Source organism: Lactuca saligna, chromosome 9 (assembly GCF_052625555.1).
Source record: "Lactuca saligna cultivar CGN05327 chromosome 9, ASM5262555v1, whole genome shotgun sequence".
Lineage (NCBI taxonomy): Eukaryota > Viridiplantae > Streptophyta > Magnoliopsida > Asterales > Asteraceae > Lactuca > Lactuca saligna.
In genome coordinates this window covers 155,083,364-155,095,351 of record NC_136425.1, presented here as the reverse complement: position 1 = coordinate 155,095,351, position 11,988 = coordinate 155,083,364, and the positions used below count along the sequence as shown (strand labels likewise).

Sequence of the window (11,988 nt, the reverse complement as noted above, 5' to 3'; positions counted from 1 at the left end):
GAGGCCGAGTAGGGTTGCGTTATCGAGTGCGAGTATGCTCGATTGAGTCTCTGATATTTTTATGTTGTATTTCAGAGGCATTATGGTTGGGCCACGCCACAGACCTGGGATGAGCGGTGTGAGCGACGAGGAGATTCATCAGATGATACACGAAGAGGTGGCTGCGGCGATCCGGGCCGAGATTCCGGAGATGTTTGGGTCTATCAAGACCACACTGATGGAGACTTTCGGTGAGCGGTACGCCGCGGTGACTGAGGCTGCAGCCGCTGCAGCTACCGCAGGTGTGGCTGCTGCCAGACCACAGGGAGGTGATTCGTTTCTATTTCGGGAGTTCAGCAAAACGAAGCCACCTGAGTTTGACGGGACGCAGGATCCGATAGCTGCGATGAGATGCATTGCTGACATTGAGGGATGCTTATACACATGTTCATGTCCGGAGCATCTGAGGGTATGGTTCGTTTTGAACCAGCTCCGCCTGGGAGCAAAGGATTGGTGGAAGTTCGTGACGGCGAACTTCACTCTTGCGGAGATTTCGGCCGTGACTTGGGAGAGATTTACTACTATGTTCAGAGACGAGTATGTTCCCCGATGGAGAGGGAACGGTTGATTCAGGAGTTCTTGACCCTCAAGCAGGGTAACGATTCAGTTACTGTGATCACCCGAAAGTTTCATGAGAGGGCGATGTTCTGCCCTGAGCAGGTGTCCACTGAGCAGGCTCGGATGAGCCGATATTTAGGTGTACTAAGGAGGGACATTCGGGAGTTCATATCGAACTCGACATACCGGACATTTGCTGAGCTCCAGGTAAATGCCCGGAAGAGGGAGATCGAGTTGGAGACTCAGGCCAGGGAGGATGTGTGCTCAAGATTTTTGGTGTCAATTTCCCTATAGATTTGGTTCCTATAGCGATGGGAGATGTCTGCGTCATCGTGGGCATGGACTGGTTGAGTAAGTTTGGAGCAGTCATTGACTGCGAGAGACAACTGGTGACTATACGAGACCCTAGTGGGGGAGTGCTTACTGTGTATGGCGAGGGGACCCGGTGTGGGTTAGCATTTTGTTCGGATGCCAGGGCAAGACAGAGTTTGCAGTAAGGCTGCAGTGGATTCATAGCCTATGTGATGGACACACGAGTGGCCGTGGGGAGGCCAAATTCGGTTGACGAGGTTCCAGTAGTGTGCGAATTTTCGGATGTGTTTCCCGAGGAACTGCCGGGCGTGCCTCCGGAAAGGCAAGTGGAGTTCCGTATCGATCTGGTTCCGGGAGCGGCACCCATCGCCAAGGTGCCTTATCGCCTCGCTCCACCAGAAATGCAGGAGTTATCCTCGCAACTTCAGGAGCTGTTGGGGAAGGGGTTTATTCGACCAAGTAGCTCACCTTGGGGAGCGCCAATTCTTTTTGTCAAGAAAAAGGATGGTTCACACCGGATGTGTATCGATTACCGGGAGTTGGACAAGTTGACGGTTAAGAACCGGTATCCGTTACCTAGGATTGATGATATGTTCGATCAGTTGCAAGGGGCATCATGGTTCTCTAAGATAGACTTGAGTTCGGGTTATCATCAGATGAGGGTTCGGGATGAAGATATCCAGAAGACTGCATTCAGAACTCGTTATGGACATTACGAGTTTGTGGTGATGCCTTTTGGGCTCACCAATGCCCCGGCTGTGTTCATGGATCTTATGAACAGGGTGTGAAGGTCGATGCTGGATCAGTTGGTGATCGTATTCATTGATGATATTTTGGTATATTCGAGGTCTAGGTAGCATCATGAGGAACATTTGAGGGAGATTCTTGGAGTATTGAGATCGGAGAGCCTGTATGCCAAATTCTCCAAGTGTGATTTCTGGTTACGAGAGGTCCAGTTCCTAGGGCACCTTGTTAACCAGCAGGGGATATTGGTCGATCCGGCCAAGATCGAGGTGGTGATGAGATAGGAAGTGTCGAGATCGCCCACTGAGATCAGGAGCTTTCTGGGATTGGCTGGCTATTATCGAAGGTTTATCAGGGATTTCTCCAAGATCGTCGTGCCACTTACCAAGATGACCCGAAAGGGTGTTTCATTTTCATGGGGTCCGTAGCAGCAGTCCTCATTTGAGACCCTTCTTCAGAAATTGTGCGAGGCCCTAGTGCTCGCACTCCCGGAAGGGATGGAGGATTTTGTGGTATATTGTGATGCATCTATATCTGGATTAGGGGCAGTGCTTATGCAGAGGGGACACGTTATAGCGTATGCATCGAGGCAGCTGAAGCCTCATGAGTCGAGATATCCCACCCACGACCTGGAACTGGGGGCTGTGGTGTTTGCCCTCCAGATCTGGAGACACTATCTTTATGGGGTTTGGTGTCCATATACACGGACCACAAGAGTCTGAAATACTTGATGGATCAGCTAAATCTGAATATGCGCCAGAGGAGATGGTTGGATGTGGTGAAGGATTATGATTGTGATATCCTGTACCACCCGGGCAATGCTAATGTTGTAGCCGATGCGTTGAGCCGTAGGGCGGAGAGCGCCCCGATACGAGACGTCCCTATGAGGTTGACGGTGATGACTCCAATTTTGGACACCATCCGAGGGGCCCAGACTAAGGCTGCGAGACTAGAAAACCGAAAGAGGGAGCGGGTTGTCGGGCAGGTATCGGAATTCGTTACTGATGGTCGGGGACTTATGACATTTTAGGGTCGGATTTGGGTACCGTTTGTGGGCGGGACGAGTACTATTTTGATGGAAGAAGCACATCGATCGAAGTTCTCGATCCATCCCGGGGCTACTACGATTTATTTGGACCTAAAGAAGGAGTATTGGTGGCCCTGTATGAAGAGGGATGTTGCATGGTTTGTCGAGAGGTTCCTGATTTGTCGTCAGGTTAAGGCCGAGCGCCAGCGTACGCATGGTAAGTTGCAGCCGCTGGAGATTCCCGAGTGGAAGTGGGAACAGATTACCATGGATTTTATTACGAAATTGCCAAGGACTGGGAGAGGGTTCGATGCAATTTGGTTGATTGTGGATAGATTGACGAAGTGCGCTCATTTTCTAGCTATCAGTTAGAGCTCTTCTGCGGAGAAGTTGGCAGAGTTATATGTGAGGGAGGTGGTATCGCGACACGGGGTTCCGATGCCGATCGTTTCAGATCGGGATGTACGATTTACTTCCAGGTTTTCGAAGAAGTTTCACGAGGAGTTGGGTACGAGGATGCATTTCAGTACCGCATACCACCCGCAGACGGACGGACAGAGCGAGTGGACGATTCAGACACTCGAGGATATGCTCCGAGCGTATGTTTTAGATTTTGGAGGGAGTTGGGACACCTATTTACCCTTAGCATAGTTTTCGTACAGCAAGACCCATCATTCGAGCATTGGTATGCCGCCCTTTGAGTTGTATGGGAGGAGGTGTCGAACCCCCATCTGCTGGGGAGAGGTGGGGTAACGGGTAATGGGTAGTACGGAGATTGTGCTTCAGACGACCGAGCAAATACAGCAGGTCAGGTAGAGATTGTTGACCACTCAGAGTCGCCAGAAAAGTTATGCGGACAGGCATTGGTCCGAGCTCGAGTTTCAGGTTGGTGACTTGGTGCTCTTAAAGGTCTCTCCTTAGAAAGGAGTGATATGATTCAGGAAGAGGGTTGGGACCTCGATCTATTGGACCTTTCAGGGTAATCGCTAGGGTAGGCAGGGTAGCCTACCGGTTGGATCTAGCTGCTAAGTTGGGTCAGATCCACGACACCTTTCATGTATCACGGTTGAGGAAATGTATTACCGATGAGTCGGCAGTGGTACCATTAGATGATATTCATGTGGATGCAGGCCTAAACTATGTTGAGAGATCAGTGGCAATTAGGGATCTAAAGGTTAAGGTTCTAAGGAATAAGGAAGTACCCTTGGTGCAAGTGCAGTGGCAACATCGGAAGGGGTCCGAGCTGACATGGGAGTCCGAGTCGGAGATGCGGGAGCAGTATTCGGAATTGTTTTCAGTATAAGACTTCGGGGATGAAGTCTGGTTCTAGTGGGGGAGAATTGTAACAGCTCGGAACTCACGTACCTTTAATTAGCCCTTCATCTTTTGATATATTGTCATTTTGGGCTTTTGTGTTGGGCGAGTACGCTGCGCGTACTCGCACGCTTCATTTAAACGCATCATCCCCCGGGTACGCTGGGCGTAACCGGTCCAGACCCAAAAACCCTAATTTTATGGTTGGCTATAAAAGGAATGAGATCGCTTGGTTCCTCAGCCACCATCCTTCAGAAATAAACCCTAAGAGAGTTGTTCCTTCATTCATAGCTTGTTTGTGAGTGTTCTAAGCTTGGTGGTGTCATTTCAAGGTAGCAAAAGAGAAGAGGAGTCCATTGTGGAGGCTAGAAGTTGGTGTTCAAGTGTAGATCCATGTTTAGCAAAGGTTGGAGATTCTTCCTAAGGTAAAAAGTTTAGATCTTGCCTTGTAGTTCTTGTGGTATGCTTTATGGACCATTTTCTAGGGTTTTGGTCCCAAAGATGGAGACTTTATGAGCAAGTAGTCTCCATTAGCTTAGATCCATCATATTTCTGGTCCATTTGAGTTGTAGATTCATAAAAATGTAATCTTGGACGTGAATGATTAGCCATGCATGAGATCTAGATCTTTTGAGTTGAAATGGAAAGGTATTAAGGAGTGTAGGAGCCTTTACAGCCATGCCAAGGCTTAAAGGTTTCGACTTTATGGGTAAGGAGGCTTAAAGAGAACCGAATCTAGAAGTTGAAGAAGTGTCCTAACCATTTAAGACCAAAAATGAAGAATGGATGAATCTGAGTGTTACGCCGGGCGTAACTCCCAGTATGCGCAGCGCACTAGGTCGAGACCCCGATTGTGGGTTGGCGATGTATGCCCCGCGTACTGTAAGATGTTGACTTTTGTTGACTTTTAGGGTTTTGGTCAACATGAGGACTTTGAGTTAAGGAAGGGTAAAATGGTCTTTTACCCCTATGAGGAATATTAATAAGGGTAAATTCTAGTTGTGGAAGTCTATATTAATTAAATGATATTCATTATGATTAGGTGGGGTTGGGATTCGGAGATAGCGAGCACGCGAGATTCTAGACTTTCCACGAGGTGAGTTTTCTCACTATATTGTACCCGGAAGGGTTTTATTGTGTGACCGGAAGGTCAGATATGTTATGAGTTGTATGTATTGTATATGATAAGTTAACCGTTGTATGTGCTATGTATGCTATGATTGATATGGGCTGGAAGGCATTATGTTATGGGCCGGAAGGCATTGTGATGTGGACCGTAAGGTTGACGTAGGTAGGACCGGAAGGTTTACCGAGTCGGGACGGAAGTTCCCTGAAACACATGGACCGGAAGGTCAGGGCCTGGAAAGGCATATGTGCGTAAGTAGTACTTTGGGGAACTCACTAAGCATTTATGCTTACAATTGTTGTGTTATGTGTTTCAGGTACTAGCGAGGACCGTGGGAAGGTGCCGGCGTGATCTGTACTCACTGACGAAGGAATTGTTTTATGATCTTGGGATGTATTTTGTTACGATGACATTTGTTATACATGTGATTTTAGAATATTAAATGATGGTTTATATTGTTGAAAAATGAAAAATTGTTTTGAAAATTCACGTTGTTACAGTAATGAAACCGGGCATTACAAGAGAAATTTCCCAAAGGCGAAAATTGCTAGCAATACAGGGTAAGTTCTAGCTATGGGCTAGGAGGAGGCAGTCATTGATCCCACCGTAGTTACGGTTACGTTCCTCGTCAACAACTCTTATGCATGCATTCTTTTCGATAGTGGTGCAGAGACGAGTTTTGTTAGTCATGCATTTAAACATCTACTCAAGCATAAATCTCAACCTTTAACCGAAACATTCACCATCGAGATGGCTAACGGAAATAAAGAGAGAACTAACGACCTATTCATAGGTTGTACTCTTACCCTAAACGACTATTCCTTTCCAATCGACCTCATGCTGATCTCCATAAAAAGCTTCGATATCATCATCGGCATGGATTGGTTGAGCCCCAATTCTTGGGCCTTGCTTGCTACTATCGTAGGTTTATCCATAATTTCTCCAGGATTTCTAAGCCTCTTACCGCCCTAACTCAAAAATGTGTAACCTTTAGTTAGGGAGAAAATCAAGACACTACGTTCCAAACATTACATCAGGCCTTATGCAACGCACCTATCTTGTCTCTTCCAGAAGGGACGGAGGACTTCATGGTCTATAGCGATGCATGCAATCAGGGGATAGGCTGTGTGCTCATGTAGCAATGAAAAGTCATTGCTTATGCCTCGAGACATCTGAAAGCACACGAAGTCAATTATACAACTTACGATCCAGAGTTGGGAGCAGCGGCCTTCGAATTAAAGATTTGGAGGCATTATCTCTATGGAACCAAGTGCACCAACTTCACCAACCATAAAAGCCTTCAACACATTTTTGACCAGAAGGAGCTAAATATGAGACAGTAGCGATAGGTAGAGCTACTCAATGATTATGAGTGTGAAATACGCTATCATCCCAGCATACCCAATATGGTAGCAGATGCCCTCAGCCGGAAAGAGTACTCAGGTCGCAGAGTAAAGGCACTTACAATGACCATCCATTCCCATCTGTCCACCCAAATCAGAGAGGCTCACCTGGAAGCCTTGAAACTAGAGAACATGTTGGATGAAGATTTGAGGGGAATGGAAAAGAACTTAGAGATCAAGGGAGACGAAGTTTATTATTTCATGAATCGGATCTGGACCCCAAAGTACGGTGGTTACAGGGAGGTTGTCATGAACGAAGCTCACATTACCAGATACTCCGTTCACCCAGGTTCGGATAAGATGTATCTGGATCTCAAAATGCTCTATTGGTTGCCAAACATGAAAGCAGAAATTGCTATCTTCGTGGGCAAGTGCCTGACTTGTGCCAAGGAGAAGGTGGAATATCAAAAGCCCTCAGGTCTACTTCAATAGCCATAAATACCTGAGTGGAAGTAGGAACGAATCAAAATGTTATTCATTACCAAATTTCCCAAGACCCTGAGTGGCCATGACACTATATGGGTAATCGTCGACAGATTGACTAAGTCCGCCCACTTCTTGCCAATCAAAGAAACATACAAGATGGAGAGATTGACCCAAATCTACATCCAAGAGATAATTCGACTGCATGGTGTGTCTGTGTCCATTATCTTTGATCGGGATAGCAGATTCACCTCAAGATTTTGGCAGTTACTTTAGAAGGCTCTTGGAACTAAGCTGGATATGAGCACAGCTTACCATTCATAGACCGACAGGCAGAGTGAGAGAACCATTCAAACCCTAGAAGACATGCTAAGAGTGTGCGTTATGGACTTTGGTAAGTCATGGGATACCCATTTGCCATTGGTCGAGTTCTCTTACAACAACAGCTACCACACTAGCATTAAGGCTGCTCCATTCGAAGCCCTCTATGGTCGTAAGTGTAGATCACCTCTGTGCTAGGCTGAGGTGGGTGACACGCAGTCAACTAAAGGTCAAGTCCCTGATAACACTCTCACTGGCCCAGAAATCATCCGAGAAACCACCAAAAAGATCGTACAAATATGGGAATAACTAAAGGCTTCAAGAGATAGACAAAAGAGTTATGCCGACAAAAGACGAAAATCGTTAGAGTTCCAGGTTGGTGACCACGTTCTATTGAAGGTCTCACCCTAGAAAGGCATGATACGCTTCAGAAAGCATGGAAAGCTAAATCCAAGATACATTGGGACATTCGAGATCCTTGCTAGGATCGGCCCAGTAGCTTACAAACTTTGTTTACCCCAAGAACTTAGCAACGTACATCCCGTCTTCCACGTGTTAAACCTCAAAAAGTTTCTATTCGAAGAGACTCTTGTGATCCCACTCGATGAAATCGAGGTCAATGAGAGTCTTATCTTCGTGGAAGAGCCAGTCGAAATCATGGATAGGGAAGCCAAACGAACGAAACAAAGTCGCATCCCGATAGTGAAGGTTTGCTGGAATGCCAAGCGGGACCCGAATTCACTTGGGAGCGCGAATATCAGATGCAACATAAGTATATGCGTCTCTTTCCCTAGTCCATAATTGTGTGCATTTCAGAATTTCGGGACGAAATTCCCTCTAACGGGGGGATGATGTGACAACCCGAACCTTTTTCTATCAAAACAAGTCAAATCTCGTTATATAAAATTTCGAGTTTTATTTATTTTGTCAATTTTGTCAGGCTTATAAGGGTTGAAAACAACTTGGATTATATAAATTAAATTTATATAAGTGTCGGGACCAAAATAACACAAAAAATCAAGTTTACTTTAAAAATCAGCCAAGTCTCGTTCAACATTGTGTTTACGGCCGCAAACACTTTTACGGCCGTAAACCCGTTTCCGACCGTAAACTCAACCGTATATATATATATATATATATATATATATATATATATATATATATATATATATATATATATATATATATATATATATATATATAAGTGTTGTAAAAATCCCGATTAGGTGCCGATTAATCTCCGATTAATCCCTAGGCGCTACTCGACCGATTAGAGAGCGCATAGCGATTAATCCATGCATACAAAATGACTGAAATATAGAACCCGATGAAATTTTAACACTTTGAAGAAGTTATATCTCAATAAAAACTATTTGAGGTATGATTAGTGTTGTATTTATCATATTAACCTATTTTCTTATGATATTAGTGGTATTTATGAACTTTTATATAATATTAGTCATATTTAATTTTTTAAAATCTAACAAATTAGTAATTAATTGTCCCCGATTAATCTCCATCTAGCCGATTAATCCCTTGACCCCAGTCCACCGACTAACTAACGTCGAACAATTTTTACAACCTTTATATATATATATATATATATATATATATATATATATATATATATATATATATATATATATATATATATATATATATATATATACACTAGCAGCGTACCCGCGCAAAGCGGCGGGGTGTGTAAATTCTTTCGGTGATATGTTTCCTCTACAAAAATGTTATGTTACAAAAGAAAGTACATGTCGAAAACAAAATAATCAAACTATGGTGTTATTTGGGAGATGAAGTCATTTTTTGTTCCTAGACGGTGGGCTTTATAGCAGATAAGGGAACAAAGAGGTATATGCGATTGGAGGGATATTTGAATCAACATGCTAAATTTAAGGATATCTAAAAGGGTTCAAAATTTGAATGAATCCGGGATTTGAGAGAACAATATCAAATTGCTGATAAATATAAGGAGATTTGATGATAAATATTTGAATTCAAAATGTGGTTAAGATTTAATATTATTTTATTAATGTTTACTTGTACTATCAGCTTTATTATTTGGACGTCTTAAAAAAATATTATTATTATAATCAATCTATTTTTAGAAATAGTTAGATTTCTTTTATAAGATAGTATATATATATATATATATATATATATATATATATATATATATATATATATATATATATATATATATATATATATATATATTCCTTGAGAGATTTCTCATTTTTTTCACTTAAAAATCCTATCAAATCTCTACCAAGAACATTCAAACTTTCAAGATCCAACCTTCAAATCATCAAGTTTTTCACCAAGAACATCTTCAAATCTTCAAAGGCGAAATTAGTTTATTGTTGAAAACCGTTCACGGCTGCAAACAGCCTCGAATTGTAAATCTTTGCTGTAAACCCACTTTTTCCACTTCGATCGAGTCACAAGAATATTCATTAACCAAAAGCAAGTGTTTTCTAACACCTTAACTAATAAGTTCGCTAATTTAAATGCAAATATGTGTTTAATTATTATTAGTATTCCGTTAATTTCCACGTACATCAACTCGAGGGTCCTCATTCCAGTCTCGTTATCCGGCACATACACGCAACCAACTGTGAGTTCATACCCCTACATTTTCACTATTTTTAATGTTTTCAGGGAAAGAATATAAGTAAAACACTAGGATTCTATGTTTTTATGCAAATGATTTCAAACGGATTTAAAAACATTTGCAATTGATACAAACCAAAAATCACTACATTTTATAAAAATATTTAGATATTCTTATCACTTCCGTAACATGCTTCTTATTTAACATGTTGAGGATGAGGGTAAGAATGCTACCACTCCATGTAGCCTAAGAAGTTAATAGAGGGATTAATTTTAATAAGATTTCCACAATAAGATGTCTTTTGTGATATTTGTCTCAAACATATCAAAGCCACCAAACATATATTTAGTAATTTGTGACATAAGAGCCCTTCTTTTTTCCTCCCGTGGGCCTTACATATATTTAGACCTGCCATAACAACACACATACACATTACACCGATTGACTTCTACTCGTTTTTCTTCTCCATACGAACAATTTTAGGGACCATCAAGTCATGAAACATTTGGTTTCCTACAAACTCCGTCTTCATGAACATGTTAATGACGTCTCTAGCCTTCTCATGTCCACTTTCAACTGCAACTTGAGAGCTTAATTTCCCATTTTCGCTTGAACATCCTTGTTGTGGAGTTAATCTCCTCAAGTCTACCTCCAATCTGTCCACCTTTCCTTTAATTCCATCTTTTTGACTTTGTCGTTGAACTTCACGCATTGTATCAGAAACCAACTTAGTTGCCACAGTTGCACCTACGTATGTACACACATAATGTATAACAAATGACTTCAATGGCTATCACCAAGAATGCAACAAGTATCTCTCAAGAAATGGACATATATATATATATATATATATATATATAAAGAACCACACAAGTGAAAGAGCAAACGGAATTCTGCACAAAATTATGAACTGAACATTAAGGTATGGTGCAGGTTTAAATGTTTCAAAGTTTCCTACTGTTTCTTTGTTATATAAGTTTGAGAATATCTTGAACATCAAGTAACTAAAGCTACACTCAGCATAAAACTATCAATCATCTGAATCAGAGATGGGCACTAAAAAAACTGCTTGCAGTACATTCCAACATCGAAACAGTTAGAAATTTAGTGGAATTGAAAACGTAACAACCAATATTTAATGGAATTAAAACCACTCAGCACTTGTTTAAGCTCTGAATCAAGCCAGAAATTGTTCTAGGAGTAGAATGGAAACCCTAAATTACAGACTTTAGAGTGGTTTTGAAAATATCGTGAGCTTTAAGGAGTTATGCGAGTATCTTTTGTGTCATTTTCTAAAGCGAAACCATTATTTTGGTATAAGATGTTGCTTTTTTACTAAAGTGGAAAGGTTACAAACTCTTAACCTAACAGTGTTCCAAGCCAAATATGTCATCAGATGATCGACTCGATTTTAGGCTTAACAATGGAGTAGGGAGAGGGAAGGAGCAAACCAGGAATGTGTTTGAAGCCTTCGTATGCGGCGTATTTGGCGGTGTTTTTAGCAAGCGTGGTGGTGAAAAGGGTGATCTGGGGCCAGTACTGAGGGAGCTTGTGAATACCGTCCACTCTAGCCACCTGATTGATCTTTGTAACGGTGGCGGAAGTGTAATTGTAAGCTGTGCTGCCTGCGCGTTTCACCGTCGATAGATCCGGTGTTATTCCTTTAACTCCGTCGCCGATGGAATATATCACGTCCCAAATCCCCATCTCTCTCTGGTTTTTCTGTCTGTAGAGAAGAAAGACCCTTCGAATTTAGATGACTTAAGACCTGAGAGTGTGTACCTTCCCGAAACTACTTTACTATGTACAATTGTAAGCTCCCATTCATCTTCTGGCACCTTGGGTTTACAAATTTTTTTTTTTTTTTTTTTTTTTTTAATCATAAATTTGGTCAATATTTGTTTGGCTTTTACAGTTATATACAATTTTTAGTTGTATCATAAATTTGGTTCATATTTTTCTCTTTTACAGTTTTATATAAATTTTTTTTTAAAACGAAAAATATATAAAAGATAAAACCAAACTTAGGGTATCCACAATGTATTGAATTCTTTAGAGTTCAATGATTTGCCACATTATCATTTACTTTCCATAC

The 11,988-nt window shown here is 41.9% G+C and overlaps 1 protein-coding gene across 1 annotated transcript; it reads right to left on the bottom strand.

Moving 5' to 3' along the window:
• Positions 1–10,147: 10,147 nt before the first annotated feature.
• On the bottom strand, positions 10,148–11,712 carry LOC145017161 (uncharacterized). The gene is made up of 2 exons (XM_078975236.1): positions 11,345–11,712; positions 10,148–10,640 (listed from the first exon to the last, which is right to left on the bottom strand). Exons 1-2 carry the CDS (start codon positions 11,598–11,600, stop codon positions 10,342–10,344), a joined length of 555 nt encoding a protein of 184 aa, XP_078831362.1. The 5' UTR covers positions 11,601–11,712; the 3' UTR covers positions 10,148–10,341.
• Positions 11,713–11,988: the final 276 nt, after the last annotated feature.

What these genes read in the sequence shown, in the direction of transcription:
- LOC145017161 (XM_078975236.1), bottom strand. Translation starts at nt 11,600, where the DNA reads ATGGGGATTTGGGACGTGATATATTCCATCGGCGACGGAGTTAAAGGA. An exon ending in AGGCTTCAAACACATTCCTG is followed by an intron (nt 10,641 to 11,344) that starts GTTTGCTCCTTC and finishes GTACATACGTAG; the next exon opens with GTGCAACTGTGGCAACTAAG.